The sequence below is a fragment of the Anthonomus grandis genome, chromosome 8, assembly GCF_022605725.1.
Source record: "Anthonomus grandis grandis chromosome 8, icAntGran1.3, whole genome shotgun sequence".
Lineage (NCBI taxonomy): Eukaryota > Metazoa > Arthropoda > Insecta > Coleoptera > Curculionidae > Anthonomus > Anthonomus grandis.
The window spans coordinates 20,088,921-20,109,033 of NC_065553.1; the positions used below are offsets into that span (position 1 = coordinate 20,088,921).

At 32.3% G+C, this 20,113-nt stretch overlaps 1 protein-coding gene across 5 annotated transcripts in view; it reads right to left on the reverse strand.

Annotated features, from left to right (window-relative positions):
* Window positions 1–826: 826 nt before the first annotated feature.
* Window positions 827–20,113, reverse strand: part of LOC126739165 (rab11 family-interacting protein 4B) — a 51,319-nt gene continuing 32,032 nt past the window's right edge. The window contains exons 1-6 of one of the 5 annotated variants that reach the window (XM_050444723.1): window positions 14,708–15,004; window positions 9,129–9,438; window positions 5,004–5,168; window positions 4,553–4,929; window positions 1,522–1,696; window positions 827–1,469 (exon numbers count right to left, since the gene is read on the reverse strand). In XM_050444723.1, the coding sequence (XP_050300680.1) occupies window positions 1,329–1,469; window positions 1,522–1,696; window positions 4,553–4,929; window positions 5,004–5,168; window positions 9,129–9,365 (1,095 nt within the window). In that variant the 5' untranslated portion in view covers window positions 9,366–9,438; window positions 14,708–15,004 and the 3' untranslated portion in view covers window positions 827–1,328. Of the gene's footprint in view, window positions 1,470–1,521; window positions 1,697–4,552; window positions 4,930–5,003; window positions 5,169–9,128; window positions 14,385–14,701; window positions 15,005–20,113 lie in introns of those variants that run through there. The other 4 variants (XM_050444722.1, XM_050444721.1, XM_050444724.1 and 1 more) reach the window with 4 other exon arrangements.

Consider the following 20,113-nt stretch of genomic DNA (forward strand, 5'->3'; position numbering starts at 1 on the left):
ATAGTAGCATTTTTTTGAAATAATTTACTTATTACTAAGTCATTTTTACTTTGAAGTAACAAAAGAAACTTCTTGGTAACTCTAACAACAATTCGCCATATTTTTTTGACTCCATTTTGTGAAAAGGTATTGCATGATTTTATGAATTTGCTAAAATCCGAATACTTTTACATTTTATGGAATTTTTATTAAATTATAGACTTCTTATATTCATAGGAGTAAAGAGGAGTAAAAAAAATTATCTACCTTCTTTAAAAAATTAAATTTAAATATTTAGACTTGGTATATTTTTTACAGTAAAATTTGCTTCGTTTATATTTTTCCACTCCGGTAAGCGATAATATCAGCTATATTAAATACAATATGAAGTAGATTAACCCCGGTACAAAGCCATCACTTAGAATAAAGATGGACATATAAAATTATTTGTGTTGACAAAGAAAGAGAATCAAAATGTTTGCATAACTTCTTAGTAACTAGCACTGCACAATTACTACTTTATGACATCCCGAAAACCACTATGGGACGTTAAAAAGAAGTTCTCGGGACGATAGAATTACGTATTTGCTACAGCAAAATCATTCCCAATTTTGATAAAAAAGTGGTAACAGAACGGTGCCTAAACTATAAAGATACATTAAATATCCATAATTTATTCCATACGGATATTAAAGCTATTCAAGAAAAAATTATTTTTTTTTTAACGTTCTTGTAGCTCAAGATAAAATCTGTTGTTCACAGGAATTATATATTTTACAGGATTCTGTTCTTTGTGGGTTCTTACCTTTTTACTCTATAAAATCTTTCAAAATAAAACAAAAAGCCATTTTATATAAAACATATATCTATTTTATTATTAATAACTTAAAAACGGATCATAATATTTGGTTAAAAAATGTACAATACATGACCTTGATTTACATAATTAAGACAATATACATTTTACATATATTTACAACTTTACTGTTAAAACATGTAGCTTTTTATACACGTAAAAACATTAAAATTCACTTGAAATAAACGTGTTAAAATATTCGAAAAAATAGGCCATCTGAACATAGGAACTACTAAGCGAAATAATTTTTTGAAGCCTAGTAATATATTGTCTCTATATATCAAAAATAATCACAGTGATTTAATATTATCACAAAATCATTGTAGGAGAATAATAGGGACGGCACATTATTCCAGTTCATAACTCTTTTTGACGTACCCTGTTTGTTTCAAGTCTAAATAATTAATTTTAATCATTTTTAGAATTGAACAACCTTTTTAACTGGAATACACTTAAAACACACAATAAAGTTTGACAAATCAGTATAAGATCGTTAGTTTTTAAAACACTGTTTTGCTTGATACTTAACTTCAAGCAATTGAGGGTGGTTTTCCACGATATTGAGCAAGATGCTTTCGATATAAGTCCTGAGTTGCCGGTTCACTTCCTGTTGCTCCTTTAAAGCCTTATGGATCTAAAAAGTGTAATTTTACTCAAAATGTTTGTGATTTTTTTTGTAAACTTACGTCATCTTGACTCATTACATCCAGCTCATGAGCAAGACTATTTTCACCGTTGGTCAAAATCCGTCCAGTTTCTAGTCCGGCATGTAGCAGACTGGCTTGGAGTTCTTCGTTGGTTTCTAGTAAAGTTGAGTTTTCCGCGCGGAGTTGAGACATTTCCTCGTGGAGTTCTTCTAATCTGTATGAAGCATTTCGGTTGGTACGATATTCTCTTTACAGAGCATTCAAAGTACATAATTAACGCTTTTATAAAAACATTTATAATACGATAAATGTGGCAACTTTTTCACATAGTATAGGGTGTTTTTTTTAGAGGCGGAGAACTTTCATTTGGCAATACTGTTTTTTATGACAGCCGACCTGACAGTTCTGGGTTATTTTTAGATTAGTTTGGTTTGGCAATTCATCATAAACAGACTCACGCCGGAGCAACGTTTCCAAATTGTTCAAATATATTTTGAAAGACATGGTTCTATTCGAGAAACACATCGGGCATTACGTGAGTTTTATGGTGCTCATAATCGTCCTTCAAAAAGATTAATTCGAGAAACTGTTGATCGTTTTCGTAATACTTTTACTCTAGTCGACAATACGCATCCCGTAAGACGCCGTACAGTGCGCACGCAACAAGCGATAGCTGCTGTGCAGCATAGTTTTGATAATGATCCAAATGTGTCAATTCGTCGTCGTTCTCAACAAGTGAACTTATGTCCATCCACTTTATGGAAAATTTTGCGCAAAGATCTCGGGTTGCGAGTATATAAAATTCAACTTGTCCAGGAGTCGAAACCAGAGAAAAACGAACTACCGAGAAGCGACAAAACCCGCATTTACCGTTGATTTTCTGGGGTCCAATTTTGGTGCCCTTGAGCGGGCTTAAATGACTGGCGCTACATATAAAGTAACGGAGAAAAATCGTTTTGGCAATTTAATAGTTCCGTACACGGAGAGAAATACGACAATTAATAGATTAAAAATTTTATTGGGAATTTGAAATCAAAACTATTACGTTATTTTACTGTTGGTATAGTTAAGTTATAGGAACACGCAACAACTTTTTTATTTTTCAAGATAAACAAATGTATGAAAAAATATACTGGGTGTCTCATTAAAAATAAGAAAGTTCGTGTCATTTCCGGTTCAACCGGAAGTGATCAAAAACAATTGAATACGTCAAAATATGCCTTTATAACCATTCTATTGACATACCAAATTTCATATGTTTATCTTGAAAAATAAAAAAGTTATTGCGTGTTCCCTTTTTCCGGTGTCACCCGGTATAGTGCCAACTATAAAAATTACCATTTAGGATAAATAATGGAAAACAAAAAATCTTCTAAACAAACTTTTATTTTTTGAGGAAAAATTCAGGCAACGCTTGACTAGACTGAACTAGGCGTCGAATATTACCAGACTAACCGACGGCTGGCAGGGGACCGGCAATAAGACAGGTATACCAAATAAGCTCGCACATGCGCAAGAAAAATCGGTCCCGGCTTTGTCCCTTCTCGGTGGTTTGTTTTTCTCTGTTGAAACCCCAGGATCATCTTTTGCGCCGTACATTAGCTGAATGGGCGAAAGGAAAGATTTCTGTTGATCCACGATTGCATATGAAAATTTTGTTCAGTGATGAAGCACACTTTTGGTTAAATGGCTATGTAAACAAGCAGAATTGCCGAATTTGGGAGGATGAGAATCCACGAGCTATTGGCGAAAAACCGTTACATCCAGAAAAACTAACCGTTTGGTGCGCTTCATGGGCCGCTGCAATCATTGGCCCTTATGTCTTCAGAAATGCTGATGGTCAGAACGTTACAGTAAACGGTGAGCGATACAGAAACATGATAACCAACTTTTTTGTGCCTCAATTGGAAGTCGTTGCAGGCATTGCAGAATTGTGGTTTTAGCAGGACGGTGCCACGTGCCATACAGCCAAACAATTAATTTACTGGAAGAGACATTCGAGCAACGAATAATTTCAAGGAATGGACCTGTAAACTGGCCAGCTCGTTTGTGCGACTTGACGCCATTAGATTATTTTCTTTGGGGCTATGTTAAGTCGCATGTCTACGCTGATAAACCCGAAACACTTGAGCACTTGGAAACCAACATACGACGCGTGATTGCCGAAATACAGCCTGCAGTACTGGAAAGAGTGTGTGAAAATTGGACCTCTAGATTAAGCCACGTACGTGCCAGCCGTGGGGGTCAGCCCGAAATCATTTTCAAATATTAATGCCAAAAAAAATTCTTTAATATAAAAGCAAATTCGTTCATATCAATAAAATATTTTGTGTTTAATTTCAATTTAAAGTTCTCCGCCTCTAAAAAACACTCTTTATAATCGGTTTAAAGGCATAAACATGTTAATTGTTCCTCTCAAAATTTCAGAATTATACAGTTTATTGTAGGAAAGGATTATTGGTCTATAGATACCAGTGTATAAAAACGGCCGTATAATGGATTAAACAAGAACTAGGGAGCTATACCTAATGGAGAACTAAAGGTAGAGAACTCCGGTTTACGCTAGAAAATAAAGTTTTTAAGAAATTTAAGAAGAAAAATAAAATAATTTTATTAGAGGTTTAAGAAAAAGTCCAGGTGTGATGGTTGGAATTGTGGATTTTTTCTCTTGATGAAAGAATTGCGTGATGGTGCGAGTACTCTGTGCCACGCCACATAAAACGTTTTTAGCACAAATTTTTAATTTGTGAAAAATTTTATCAGTCATCCAATTTTATATTGAAAATGTACTAATTTAAACTACTAATTTACTAATTTACTTCTGTTGATGCTGAAATGAGCCATTTTTTATAATACTACCCAAAAATGCTATTATGTCCAAGTTTATCAAACTTGTTATTGTAACTTATAAATTAAAAAAATGCAGAATGTTTCTCAAAACTCAAAACAGTCCCAGTTTATATAGCCATAGTATCATATATACTGGAAAATGAATTATTCTTTGTCGACTAACCCGTTAATACGCGATATATACTAGACTATAGTTTCAAATTTATCTGAAAATACTAACCTTAATGTTTCAAGACTGGTGGTAGGAAGTGCCGGCATGCGACTTTCCAACTTTAACCGCTCGATTTCCTTAGAAAGCTCCTCCAAAAGCTGAGCTTGACTCTCGTGCTCATTGATCAGTCTATTTTCTCTTTCCCTAGCGTTCTTAACTTCCTCCTTGGCGTCCTGAAGCTCAAAATTCAGCTCCTGCACCTGATTATTCAGCTCGTCCTTCTGCAGCTCGAGCTTTTCGATTTTCGTTCTTTGCCTGGTGAGTTCCTCTTTGAGCTTTTCGCATTCGCCTTCTGAGTTTTGAAGGCGAATCGAGGCGTTTTCGAGTTGCAGTTGCTTTTCCCGCTCCACTCGTTGGGAGAGTTCTTTCGATCTGCGTTGTTCGTCCTAAGATTAAGTCAACAACATAATGCCAGGAAAGGACAAATATTTCTTAGTCATCATTATCATAATAAACTTACTTGTATTTTTTCTTCGCATCTCATTTCGGTGTCTCGCAGTTGTTCTTCAAGCATAATGACCCTGGCTTGTAAAGCAGCATTTTCAGCCTTCACTCTCGTGTACCTTTCATCTCTTTGGTGTGCGGAGTCTTGGAGAACTCCTACTTGTTGCTGCAGTACCTGATACTAAAGAAATCAACGATTAAGGTCTAAATAAATCAATATTATATTCAGTTATTACAACGGATAATTATAATAATTTCGCATTTCCAGCCGTCTCAAATAAAAAGAAACTTTAATTGCTCGAAAGAAATGATAAGTGACCTCAACAGTCTGGGCTTGGGTGCAATGATAATGTTGATGCAGTACCTGATACTAAAGAAATCAAATATTAAGGTCTTAGAAAAACGAAAGAAATCCATATGATATCGAGTTATTACAGAGGATAATTCATTGAAGTAATTTCTGATTTTTCGAGGCATTTCTCATTCCAGGTAGTTCATAATCGTCTTAATGAAATAAAAACCTACTTTAATTGAAGAAATAAGAAATTACCTCAACAACCTGGAAAAAGTGAGAGACATTATAAAAAACTGCTTGGGCGCAATGATAAAAAAATTGGGATTTCACAACATATGATGAAAATATTATAATATAATATTTTAATATAATCCTGTTATGAGAATTAAAAAGATGACATCATTGATTTATTCCGGGCAGTAACAGTCATTTCTTATTCCAGATCCTCAACGACCTCAACTGCAGTGGCGTATCCAGGATTCATTCCTGGGGGGGGCAACATGGTTTGTCACCATTTAATATACAATATACTTACTATGTATGTATGTGTATGTTAGTTAATTTTTTTGGCCTATTATCGGAGATATAGTATTATTCATCAGGAAGGGAGAAATAATTACCATGTTTTTGAAATGCTTTTATTAATTTAAAAGCTCCAAAAATAAAGAAAAATAAAAGATTGCCTCGATTTAAGCTGCATTTCGTTAAGTACTTCCTCGGTACTAACTGAGATTTCTGGATATACATACAGAAGAGTTAAACCATTTAATCTGTCTTCACTTATTGTATTTCGTAAGTAAGTTTTTAACAATTTAAGTGTAGAAAGTTTTCTTTCAGGGGTTGCTGTGCTTTCAGGTAAAGTACAAAAAATCTTGAACAGTATAAATATATTGGAAAATATATCCTGATCACACATTACTAGGGCATCGAGAGCGGAGCTCGGATATTTTTCTGGTGCACAGGCTTCAAATTTTCTATACCAAAGTTTGAGTTCAGCAGAAACCATAGTAAATGAACAATTTTCTAAATCGTTTTTATAACAATTTACCAAATACTTAAGACTTTGAAGTTGATTATCAAGTTTCTTATTTACTGATGGAATCAGACAGTTAAATGATTGTAATATATCTTTATGTTTAACAAATCTCTCTTCTAATTGTAATAAGACGCAATCTAAAAACGGAATAAATATTGATATTCTGAAATATTCTTCAGTTGTGTTAGTTTCAAAATTTGCCCTATTTTTTTGTCTGATAGTTATGCGTGGTTTTGTTATTTCTAAACCAAATAAATGGTTTATATTTTTGTTGCCTCTGCAAAAATAGTTGCAAAACTATTATCTGCTTTATGACGTAAATCTTTAAGCTCTTTTAAGCAATCTTCAGCCAGTAATATTGCTTTGCCTAAATCAATATTAACTGATTGCAGCAACTTTGATAACGGAGTGGTAAATGCAAAAACATGTTCAATTACATAAAGAGTAATGAGGAATTCTGATGTACTTAAGGTGTTTAGTAACAACTTGCTACAAGTAGACGGTTCTTTGTCTGGACACTCAGCTATTTCTTCTAAAGCCAATACCACAGAATTTAAAAGCTCTCTCATTACGCTTACTGAATCTTGTCTTTGAACCCATCTAGTGGCACAAAGTTGTTTTAATCTGTCTCGTCTTGATCTCTCATTATCCGGCATTTCATTTACTTTTTTAGTTAAAAAACTCATTGCCGCTGCCCCATCGTAACCCTGGCCTTTAAGATTATTTAAATCTAAACTCCAGTTTGTCAACTTTTCGATAATTGTTTTTGTTAAATTATGCTCAGTGGTTGAAGTTACCGGAATAAATTGAAGAAAGGACTCTTTAATAGATAAATTATCGCATACGTACCGAACGCAAAGAACAAACTGCTCTATTTTGGTAATATCAGTTGTCTCATCTGCCAAGATTGCATACTATTTTGCAGATTTTATTTCTGCTATTATTTTTTGTAAAATATTTGTGTTACATGCATTTATTATTTCGTTTTGTATTGTACTACTTAAATATGTTGCGTAACTCAATATATGTTTTTTATGTTTTTTCTCCCTAGCTTTTCTGGGGGGGGGGGGGGGGGCGTGGCGCCACTGCTCAACTGTTTTAAAAAAAAAATGAACGACTTTAACTACCCGGAAGAAATTAGGAATAATGTTTTAACTAAGTGGCAGAAATAACTTACTAGATACTCGAAAGAATAATGAAAATTTCATCCAGAAAATTAATAACAAAAATTATTATTTCCAACATTTGAAGCCTTGTTGCCAGTCGTTTCTAATGGAAGAAAATTTTAATCTTTTATCAAGCCACATTCATTTTATATTTATTATAGATGATTTTTCTATGACTCGCTAAGAAAATTGAAAATAAATTATTTATTTCTTTAAGATTCTTGACATAATTTCTCATTTCTGACAATCGTTTCTTATTTTAAAAAAAATTTCCAACATTTGAAGCCTTGTTGCCAGTCGTTTCTAATGGAAGAAAATTTTAATCTTTTATCAAGCCACATTCATTTTATATTTATTATAGATGATTTTTCTATGACTCGCTAAGAAAATTGAAAATAAATTATTTATTTCTTTAAGATTCTTGACATAATTTCTCATTTCTGACAATCGTTTCTTATTTTAAAACGTCGAAGATCACAACTGTTTTAATAAAATAAGAAATTATTGAAAAAATGAAAAATGATCTCAAAAGTATAGGAAATATAAGAAACTATTTTAATTTCCTGGAAGAAATCGGCTTTAATTTTCCTGGAAATAAGAAAAAAAAGATCCATTCCTAGCTGGAAAAATCATAAGAAGTCCAGCCCTAGCTAGATTAATCCAGAAATAATTAAAAACTTTAATATTTCAGACTTACATAGATCGCCATTCTTATTCAATTAAGTTTACTTATTCAATAAAGTTGAAAAACGGAAGTAATATTTCTTAAAATGAAGAGGGCAAAAGAAAGGACAAAGAATGAGAAGAGATAGGATAGGACAAAACTTTACAATAAAAGAGTACAATTTCGAGAGGGTAACAAGTTTTAGATACCTAGAGCCACAATCAATGAGGAAAACAGTATATCCGACGAAGTCAAAATAAGAAACCAATGCGGCTGTAGATTTATTCACTCTCTAACAAAAGTTATTAACAGCAAAAATTTATCACGAAGATCAAAAATTAAAATATATAAAAGAGTCATAAGTTTATTAGGTTTATCGAGTGAGGTAAGTGTTCATTATCAACGTAAGCAAGCCCAAACTCAAGTGCTTCAAACAAAAAGTTTTACGCAAGATCTTTGGATGCAAAGACTCAAGAACAGAGCAGTTCCATCGAAGAACAAACAACAAACTAACTGAGCTCTATGAGGAACCAGACATCAAAGTAATGAAAGCTGGGCTGGACATGTACCGACAACCAGACTCTCTAGTGATCAAAATGTTCTTGGAACAAAATCCGAAAGGGCGGAGATCTATGTAGAGACCGCGTATGGAATGGAGAGACAACTTGGTTGCAGATCTGAGAGCAATAGAAATAGAATACGATCCTGAATTGATACAACATAAGGAAGGATGGAGAATGATCGTGCAGTCTGAAATGAATAATAAGTAGATAAATTACGTCAAGAAACAAAACAAAAAATGAAATGGAGATATATAAAAAAATCTTAATATTTCCTTTTAAGTTAAGACCTGCAGTTAATTCCGATTTATTAAAAAATAAGTCAGAACTTCAAATGTTTAGTGTCATCCGAAAATTAACAAATTTTATCAAAAAACTCATTTTCGCATCAAAACAAATAACTGAATCAGCATCACCTACGCTCTTTCCTTCGTCATCATCATCATCATCATCGTCCGGTGCATTTCCACCGAAATGATCCCTCAGTCCATTGGCGTATATCAACTGTTTGTTATCGTCATTTCCGTTAAATCGCGCCGACGGTCCGAAAAACTGAAACTGGCCCTCCCACATGTCATAATCCAACTCGTCGTCTTCGGTGGTCTCGGAGGAACTGTCGTTTTGACAAGGGGTTCCGTTTTGTTTTGAGTCGCACATAATTTGTTTATTTTTTGTTTGTTTAGCACATAATAAAATTATTGATTAGGTGATTAAAATGTACAGTGAGCTGCTAAAGAATTGAAGAAATTCATTTAAAAATTAGGCCTGCATTTTTGGAACAAATCTTTCTTTTTTTAAATTAAACCATATGTCTTATATTAGTTATATATTAACTTATCTATATGTAAAAATTCTTTCAAAAGCATTTTTATGACTTTACTTTTTTTGAAGTGCTTTCTGATGAATGTTTAATTCTAAATAACCCTATAGGCACAAAATCTAGCGTTATCAATCTGGCAATCTTGCTGTCCATTCATTCATTCATTATAAATGCACTCTCTTAAGCAAAATATTTATTCTTTAAAATCCTTACATTAAACGTCTAATTTCTGTAGTTCTTAAATGTCTACATGCAAATGGGTGATGCAAAGTTTCTTACATTCAAATAAAAACTTGGATGAAATATTTAAATAAAAACTGGAAAGACAAAAGCTGAAAATGCAGACATAGCTTGCATATTATTATCCTCATGTAGTTAGAATAGATTATTCGTTTTCCTTGGGGTATTCGATTTAGCTTGTGTTAATTAGGAGATAAATAAATGATACACTCATTTTTAGAACATTTCTGGAGAAATAAGGTAATAAAATATTTGAAAATTGACTTTTTTTTCTAAGACTTTATCTGTGATAATAAAATTACTATTTTCTTATTTGCATAGATGTGACATAGACATGAGGAAACATCATTTTCAAATATTTTAAAGAATAATATAAATATTAAACATATCCAATAAAAACTAACAGTTCTATATCGCCATCTCAGTCTAAGGTATCACATATGGGGATCCGAAAATTAGTATTTTTCTAGGTAAATAGGTGAACAAGGGGAACAAAGAAGGAACGTGGACAAAAATGTTTGCGTTCTAATTGACCTGGCTAAGGCGTTTGATACTATCGACTACCCAACTTTTAAACATCTTAAAAGAGAATTGAATTAGAGGAACCTCATTTTGATTAATAAAAAGTTATTCGTCTGAAAGAATACAGTACGTGGATGATGATTATTTTAAAAGTAAAGAAGTATCATTTTGAGTCCTCTGTTATTTAATATGTATATGAATAATTCAGGTTCATAGAAAAATCAAAAGAAATTATAATCCTTGGCGATCTGAATGTAGAGTTGGTCGGAGGATTGATGAATGACTCCATAGTATGCCCATTCGGAGAAAAATCGAAATGTGTCAGCAACATTTATCAAAAAAATAAATTGGCGTAAGGAAATTCATACATACACATGAATAAGTACAACATACAAAAAAATATAAATTTGTCATTTACCATTAAAATACGATGTTACGAATAAATAACGTACGAGCATATAGAGAAGCCGTTTGCGGCTCAAACCATTATACGAGGGCGGGTCAATAAGTCCGTGACTTTTTGGATAAAAGACAGGTTTTTATATAAAAAGTTATTTTATTTTTCAACATAGTCTCCTTTGAGTTCTATACACTTAGTCCAACGTTTTTCTAATTTTTTTATCCCTTCGGAAAAAATATGATTTGTCGAGGTCATCAAAATAGGCATTTGTTTGAGAAATGATTTCGTCGTTGCAGTTAAATCTCTTTCCGCCGAGCCATTTCTTTAAGTTTGGGAATAGGAAATAGTCACTGGGGGCTAAATCTGGAGAATAGGGCGAATGAGGAAGTAATTCGTAACCTATTTCATGGATTTTTGCCATGGAAACTGCACATGTGTGGACCCTTGCATTGTCCTGGTGGAAAAGAACTTTTTTTTTGGCCAAATGTGGTCCTCATTGAATCTATCCAATAAGTTGGTTGGTAAGTTGGTTGTAAACCACTTCTTTACCATGGAAATGGATGGTACAGAGTCCTCATAATATTTATCAAGCTTAGCCTTGGTTTGAGTGATGGTGTTTTTCCATAAAAAATAATGCTTAATGAGCACACGAAATTCACTTTTTTCCATTTTCTTCTCAAAACGAGTGGTAGTCTGCTATCAACAGCTGTCAAACACAAACTAAATGACGCAGCTTGTTCAAATTTTGACAGGCGCCAACTGACAGTTCTCTGTTGACAGGAGCAGAGTTGCCATTTCCATTAAAGGGGGGAAATTCAAAAAGTCACCCCCAGTCAAGCCCTCGTATTGTCAGAGCAAAACTGCTAGCCCTATCTCAGAAGTTCACAGATAAATGATCAGAAAAATGAACCAGATAAATATAGGACAGAAAGAGATAGACAAAAAGGGTAGGAAAATTAGCACCTATATAAACGGTAAAAAGTGCTCAGAATCCTAGAGATTAATGAAAAACTTGTGCGACTTAAAAAATAAGGCAAATGTCCAAATTATACCAACAAAGAAATAGACCCTATCAAAAGTTGTTTAAAGACTGAAAGCAGAGAAGAATATTTGCTGAACACACCTACGGATGTGATAGTACAGGGTGATAGAATTATACAACCAAGAAACCCATCGTATGTTTATAGATCACCAGAAAGCTTATGATACAGTCTCTGTCAAGAAGTTGTGAAAACCAAGCCTAGTCATTTTGTTATAAAAGCTCTCAAAAATCTAAACTATCGGACAAAAGTAGCGCAACACTCAGCCCAGAAATTTTTGCAAATACCGATTTTAAAATTATAAATGCATGATAATGTATAGTATAAAGCCACTAAGTTTTAAAACTACAAAGTAGACTATGATTATCAATGTCAACAAAAATTTTCGCAATCAAAACAAATGATTTTATTTTGACGTTTAAGTCTAAATGCTTCATAGTAACGCGTCAAAAGTAAAGAACATTCAAATAATTTGTTTAAAAGAAGGGTTTTAGCAAAAGTAAAGAGATAAAATAATTGTGTAAGGTGATTTTTATGTTTTTTTGAACGTTTCTGTATAAGATTAATCATGCCGACAGGAATTCCAATTTCAAAAGACTTGAAGCAAAGAGTTGTGAATGGATTCATGGAAGGTAACAAACAAGCCGATATTTCAAGACAGTTTGAGTTACCCCGGTACACTGTGTCCAAAATAATATCATCGTATAATAAGAGGGGACATTTAAAGAAGTTGCCAAAATCGGGAAGGCCAAGGAAAACATCAATAACGACTGACAGACGCATCAAATGGATTTCCCAAAATGATTCTTGGAAGTCCGCTCCTCGTATTATTGCCGAAATTCCAGAAATTACGGTTGGTATACGAACAGTACAAAGAAGGTTAGTAGACGTCCAGCTAAAAAGCCGTTTCAATAAGAAATAGAGCAGCAAGGTTGGTATTTGCACGCCGGCATTTAATCTGGACCGTCAATGACTGGAAAAAAGTTCTATTCTGATGGAATGAGGCGTGTGAGGCGACCAATCAATACAAGGTTTAATCCTAAATACGTAACACCTACAATTAAGCATGGTAAAGGTAGTGTATTTTTATGGGGTTGTTTTTCATGGCATGGGGTAGGCCCTATGCACTTTATTAATGATACGATGATGATACATAACATTTGCTTCCTTATGCAGAATGGGAAATGCCATTGCGTTTTATTTTTTTTTCAACAGGACAACGATCCAAAACATTCTTTACAAGTTGTTCAACAGTGTGGTTTCGGGAAAATAATGTTCATGTTTTGCAGTGGCCAGCACAATCCCCAGATCTTAACCCCATTGAGAATCTCTGGGAAGAAATAGAACGTCATATTCGTACCCAAATGTTTCCAAATAAACAATCCTTAATAATAAATAAAATTAGTAAGTTTGGACAAGTCTTCCCGAAAATGTCATTCAGAAGTTGATTGCTTCAATGCCGCGCCGTTTTCAGCAAGTAATTAATAATAATGGATATTCTATCAATTACTAATGTATTACTTGCAATTGTTTTTGTTGTTAAATGTGTTAAAAAAATTTTGTTGAACTAAAGTAAAATAAAATACTGTTACAATTTGTTGCTCTACTTTTGTCGCCCCCCATTCTTATGAATTTTTATAATCATTAATATTTACCGTTCTTAAAATGATTAAAAGTACACCAAAATGTACTGAAATATTACATTTAGTGTAAGGATAGTGTGACATTAAGCTTAGCGAAAAAACACAACCCAATAATTTTTTTTATTCAAACATGAGTAAAATTGAACTTTTTGCTCTACTTTTGTCCGATAGGGTATATACGATGAAACATCATTAAGAGTAAAGATCGGTAAAGTCTGTCGTGCATTACCTACATTGTTTAAAATCTATGTACCGAGAGTTCTGTACCAATGAAAGAAAAAGTGTAACGGAATGGACATCGACATCGGAGACACTTGCCTTCATACTCTACAATTTGCTGACGGCCAGTTGTTATCATAATGTACGATAAAGACGACTTACAATATATGACGCGAAAATCGCAGGAAGAGTTTAATAATTGGGGACTAGAAATCAATACACAGAAAATGAAATATCTTCTCATAGGAACAGATTCATCTAATATACGATTAGAAAAGATTAAGTAACTATTTGTAACACTTACACGTTCTTTGGTGTGGAATTTGACTCGTCTGCAAAACACAATATAGAGAAATAAAGAAAAGAACAACACAAGCCAGAATATTTACAGAATATCTAAATGGTGTACTTTGAAGTAACGGAACAACGTATGGAACACTCATTAAAAGCAGTTTAATTTATGGAGCAAATACATGGAGAATAACAGAACATAATATTGGAACGAAACGGATGCTTTTAGGAGATCAACGACAGCGAATGGGAATAGATGAAAATAATGACAAACATAGAGCAAAAACAGGTGATAAGGTACGGACATATCCAAAGGATGGAAGAAACAAGTCTGCCGAAAATTTCCATTAAATCACCGGAATCTTAATAAAAAAGCTGATTTCAACTTAATTAAGATTATTAAGTGGATTAACAAAGAAAATCCTATCATTATTATTAAGAAGCCATTTTTCGTGCCTTTTGGTTATTCCGATTCCTTGCAGGGAAATGGGAATATATCCAAAAAAAAAGTAGTAAATTAAAAATAGGGGGTAGTCTGGGGTATATCAGAAGATCTTACCATATTCACTCTTATACTTATTTTATACGACTTCCTTTTAGTGCAAAATAAACAAATTTTTTGTTTCCAAAAAGCCAAAACCTGATTTATAATTTAATTTGTTTATTATCCTATCAATGGTTTAAAAATAAGCAAAACATTATAAAACTGCTGAGGTTGCTCAATATAATATATTATTATTGTGTTTTTTTTTTTAAATTATTCTGATTAGATAAAAGTAATACTATATGAAATAAATGCAAGAAAAAAACCACATCACCAATACTTCTTAGTCAGTCACTCGGCAAATACTACGTAGGAGTTAAGGAGCAAAGACATAAAAACCCGAAACTATACGTTAATTAAACTCATTTACATCTGTTTAGTATTCGCGGTACACGTTGTATACAAAATCAATGCGCGCACTGACAGGACCTCTAACCCGATCCAAAAATACAAGTTACTCAAAATTTTCGGTATAATAATCGAAAATAACCCGGATGGCAAAGTTCCATGTTATAAAACCGCGGACTGACTAGATAGCGAACCGAAAAACAAACATGGCAGGGCGTGATATACTGCCGTAAATAGAAGAAAAAAAATTACGTACATGATATACGCGTTATCATTGGCATGAGCATGAGCGACTTGAATTAATTGATAATGGCGCGGATATTATAGCCCGGGAGTTATAAATTGTTGGGTTTGACTCTATAGATCAGGAGCGAGTCCCTGCTGTTATTTTTGAGAAATATAATGAAATTAGAATGAGGTCAAGAGTTTTTTTAAGGTAGACGGATTGGCTTTCGTTATGAAATTCTATTATTGCCTATGTCCAGGATAAACCTGTCGTTTCATCTACATTTTCTCAAAAAGTTCAAGGTGAATCAAAAGACGAAACGTCGTCTAAATTAAAATGATAGTAGGTAGTACAGAGAAATAGTGCTAGTAAAAAAAACAGAAAAAAATATAACATAATATATAAAAGAAGTGTGAGGACTTATAAGATGAAATTAGATAAATAAGTTTATTATCTCAAGAAATTGGTTTGAACTTTCTATAGCATAAAACTTCAATAAATATTTTATCAAAGGTATAGATGTTATAAACGGTAACAAATGTTTCTGAGTTGACGCCATCTAGTGAATTACTTTCTAATTTTAAAACTTTAAATGTGACTGAATTAAAACAGGTGGCTAGAAACAATGTAGGAGAGATTTCCACTAGAGTTTTTAGGGATACATTTAGAGTTGTGGGAAATCAAATCCTTGGCATTATTAATACTTCAATTTAAAAAGGTCAATTTCCGATGTCCTGAGAAGGATCTGTAGTGATACCACTTCCTAAGGTGCAAAATATCAAAAGCTGTGTGCTGACCAGAATTAAGTACACAAGCCGGCAAAGTTCCTTTTAAAAAACTTTTATTATTTACTAAAAGAGACACACGATATTGTTATATTAAAATCTTAAAATTAATTGAACGATTAGCCGAACAGCAACTAGCTTTGACACTGGCGTAATGCTACCCTGTAATTAGTTCATGTCTATTTTTACTATTAATATGATTATTTGGCGTTATTCTTATGGTTTGTGGATATCACTTGAGTATTACCAGTAAAAATAAACAAATTTGACCTATAATTTAACTTTCTTCTTATCTATTATAATGATAAAGTACATTTTAAATAAAAATACATATAAAACTGAAATTTTGGTTCTAGTATATGTTTTTTACAAAAATATTTTGACTTGATATTGAGACTAAAGATTAATTGGCAAAAATTAAAGAAATTACTTATTTGATGCAACTATTCTTTCATTTAATTTTTATAATATCTCATACAAAGTTCTCAGTTCATTTCAATTATGATATAAATATGATTATTATTATTACTATTATTTCAGGCAATTGAAGTCATTTATTGAGATTCCTTCAGGCATAAAAAAAAATGTGTTTTTTTTATTTCTTCCATATTTTACTTTGTTTGATCTCTGTCATATTTATATAGAGTCTGATAAGTATTATTCTTTCTATTATATATCTCATATTTAAATATTTACTATATATAGACCCATTTAGTTACATGTTCAATTAATACAAATTCTCATTAAAATTCTGAACAATCCCATTCCGAAAACAATATAAAAACACTGACATATCAGAACCTTGCGTGTTAGCAACGTTAAGCCTATTATTGACTTAAGTCTTAGAAATACAATAAAGCATTTTAATTTTAGTTCATTTTTTTTTATCTTTATGCAAATTTAATTTATATGTGCCAGTTATGTAACACTTCCGAGTGGCGTATTATTTTAAATAATTCTCATAAATTATGCTACGTATTCAATTCACTCTTTTCACTGTGAGAAATACCATATATCTTCAGTGTTGCAGAAAGCTAATGCTACAAGATGTGACGTGTTAGACGAGTGAGTGAAGAATCTGTCAGGCTGAAGGTAATTAAACCCGAATGACAGGGCTAAGTGGAAGTCTTGTTTGTTTTTTTTATTTGATCAAATCACCTGCAATCCGAAATAAAAATAGATGAAATTTTCTTGGCTATTCTAATATGAATCATTAAAATTTAAATGTTCGGGACATTTCTAGCTAGTATGTTTCAAAAATGTTTCAGTACTTACCATAATGCAAAAATTGAAGACAAACAATTTAAAAATCATGACCCAAAAGAATACAAGAATTGACTCAATTATGACTGTAAAACATCAGGAAATTAATAAGAAATTACTTAAATTACTCGCCAAAAAATTAAAAATTAGTTCACATGAAAAAAGCTCGGGTTCAATCAAATTCAAAAAATTATTAAACTGCCTAAAAATACCAACATTGAATCTATTGTCTAGAAGAAACAAACCATAAGCAAAATGCCAGGGCAACTGTAAAAATTCATTAATATTTGCCTTAATATTCATTTAAATAAGAAATGATATAAATAAATGCCTGAAAAAAAAGGAAAAAATTACTTCAACTAAAGGGATTAAAAGCAATTAAAAAAAAACAGTAAACAATACAAAATTAACATAATTGCTTGGGGGATATAAGAATTACTTCTACTGCTCAATAAAACTTTCAAAATGAAGATTAATTGCAATAAATTGATGGATTGCTTTTATTCTGATAGCTACAAACATACAGACTAGTTCAAAACGGGTCCAGAAGAAGATACTTATGTATGAAAATGACTAGGATTAGGTTAAATCTATAGTAATAAATTATGAAACGATCTATCTCAAGCTAGTGTAAAAATCTTTGATGCCTTTGAAATCGGTAATTCATCTAAGTTTTGCTGGCAAATAATTGCGCAATTTAATAGATGAGTAAAGGAAATTTTGTTTAGGCACAGAAATATTGTACAAGAAGTTTACACCCCGAATACCAAATATTTGATTATTTTCTTAATAAAGAGTAAATTTCTTTTAAAAATTAATATAGCAGACACAGTAAGAAGTTAATTTGATTTCAAAATGCCTCTGCAGTTGCTCAGTGGTTTAATTGTCGTTATTGTCCAGATAGACATTTTTTTGATTTTTAAAAATTGTGTTCAGATTTCAAGGATTTCTCCAAAATATGACTCGAAGTATCAAAATTTGAATATTGAGATTAATGCACATGAAGGAAATTATGTTCTTATCAAGATGCATCTAGTTATTGCTAGTCAGAATATCTCAGTTTTGTATTGTAATGACATTACGCATTAATTTTTATTTTTGTCTTGAAAAAAAAACAATTAGTTACGAGTGAATAAGTATTACCATAATTATAGTGAACCAGTTTTCTTTTGAAATGGTACTCACATTATAACAAAGCGGTTCTAATTTTTTCATTCCTTTCAAAGAACAGAAAAAAATTATTTTTTTAAAATTTTTTACCAGATAAGAAAAAAAAACATATTTTTGTTTAAAAAGTATTTCGTAGAAAACAATAACTAAACACCCTAGGGGGAAGTCAGTCTTGTTCACTAGTGCGGAAAAGTTAATTTGTGCCCGCGAATTACCAAAACCAGACTACAAGGTAAACATGTAGACCTTATTGTTTTTTTTGAGATTTTCCTGGCTATTGTCGCTATTGTACCATTTTATTTTCTTTTTATTTCATTTATTTTTTTTCTTTTCTCTCTATATTTAAAAGTGAAATCATTAAAATGATTTCACTTTTAGTTCCTTATTTAACACCCTATATAACTTTTATAATTAATAAAGCACTTGTATTATCAAAATTTCCATCTGAATGGAAAAATGCTGATTTACTGCCCATTCCAAAAAATAATACTCCTACGGAATTTTCTCATTATCGACCTATAAGTATATTGCCAACCCTTTCTAAAATATCGGAAAAGGCCATGTATATGCAATTAAATGATTTTTTTAGACTTAATTCCATAATTCCCAGTACTCAGTCAGGGTTTCGATCGCAGCATGGCACCATTACAGCACTATTGCATGTATGTGATGATATTTTTAGTGCTTTGGATAATAGAGAGGTTACTGCATTAGTGCTGCTGGACTATAGCAAAGCGTTTGATACTCTGGATCACTCTCTTCTTCTTACCAAACTAAAATATTTTGGATTACATGAGTCGGCGCTGAGTCTACTTTGTGATTACTTAAGTAATAGAAAGCAAAGAGTGCGCTTAAATTCCACCTTTTCAGAATATTTAAATATTAATCAGGGAGTTCCTCAAGGCAGCATTTTGGGGCCACTACTGTTTTCGATTTATACTTGTGATTTTTCTGAATTCCTGCATAACTGCAAGTCTCACCAATATGCAGGTGACGTCCAACTCTACTCAGCTTTTCCAATAAATGAACTGAATACTGGCTTAGCACGCATTAATACCGATTTAAATCAAATTGTACAGGTGTCTAATTTTCATGGGCTGGCTCTCAACGGTACTAAATCTAAACTATTACTTTTTGGAATGCCTAAATCTTATCATTTGAATTTAAATGTTATTATCGATGGAAATATTATACAACCATCTGACTGCGAAAGAAACCTAGGCATTCTTCTTGATAATCAGCTTAATTTTGTAAAACATATTTCCAGTATTTTACAAAAAGCCTATTATAAATTGCGAATTCTATACATGCATAAGAATATTTTATCTTCTGATGTTAAACTCAAATTAAGTGATCCGTTGGTTCTCTCTTTAATTAGCTATGGTAGTGTACTCTTCTGGCCAGCTCTTGCTCAAAAGGACAAGTTAAGCCTACAAAAGCTACAAAATGCTTGCCTAAAGTTTTGCTACGATAGAAGAAAATTTGATCACGTCACCCCGTTATTTCATGCCTCTGGCTGTTTGAATTTGGATGAACGTTATAAAATCAATATGGCTGTTCTTGTTTATAAGGTACTCCATAATAAACTTCCTCAATATCTATATGACAAATTATCCAGTCATAACAGCATACATGGCCGTGAAATGCGCCACTCTGCAAACCTTTTGATACCAAATCATAGAACTTCCAAATTCCAAGGGTCTTTCAGTTATAGTGCGGTTAAGGTATATAACTTATTGCCAAATAACCTTAAAGCTAAAACCTCGGCTGTCTTATTTCGAAAAGCTGTCAAATCTTACTTTTCTAACACTGCGAACTAATAACTAAAATATAAAAAATATATATTTCATTTAATTTTAAGTTATATCACTAATTACTTTTTTCTTTTATAAAC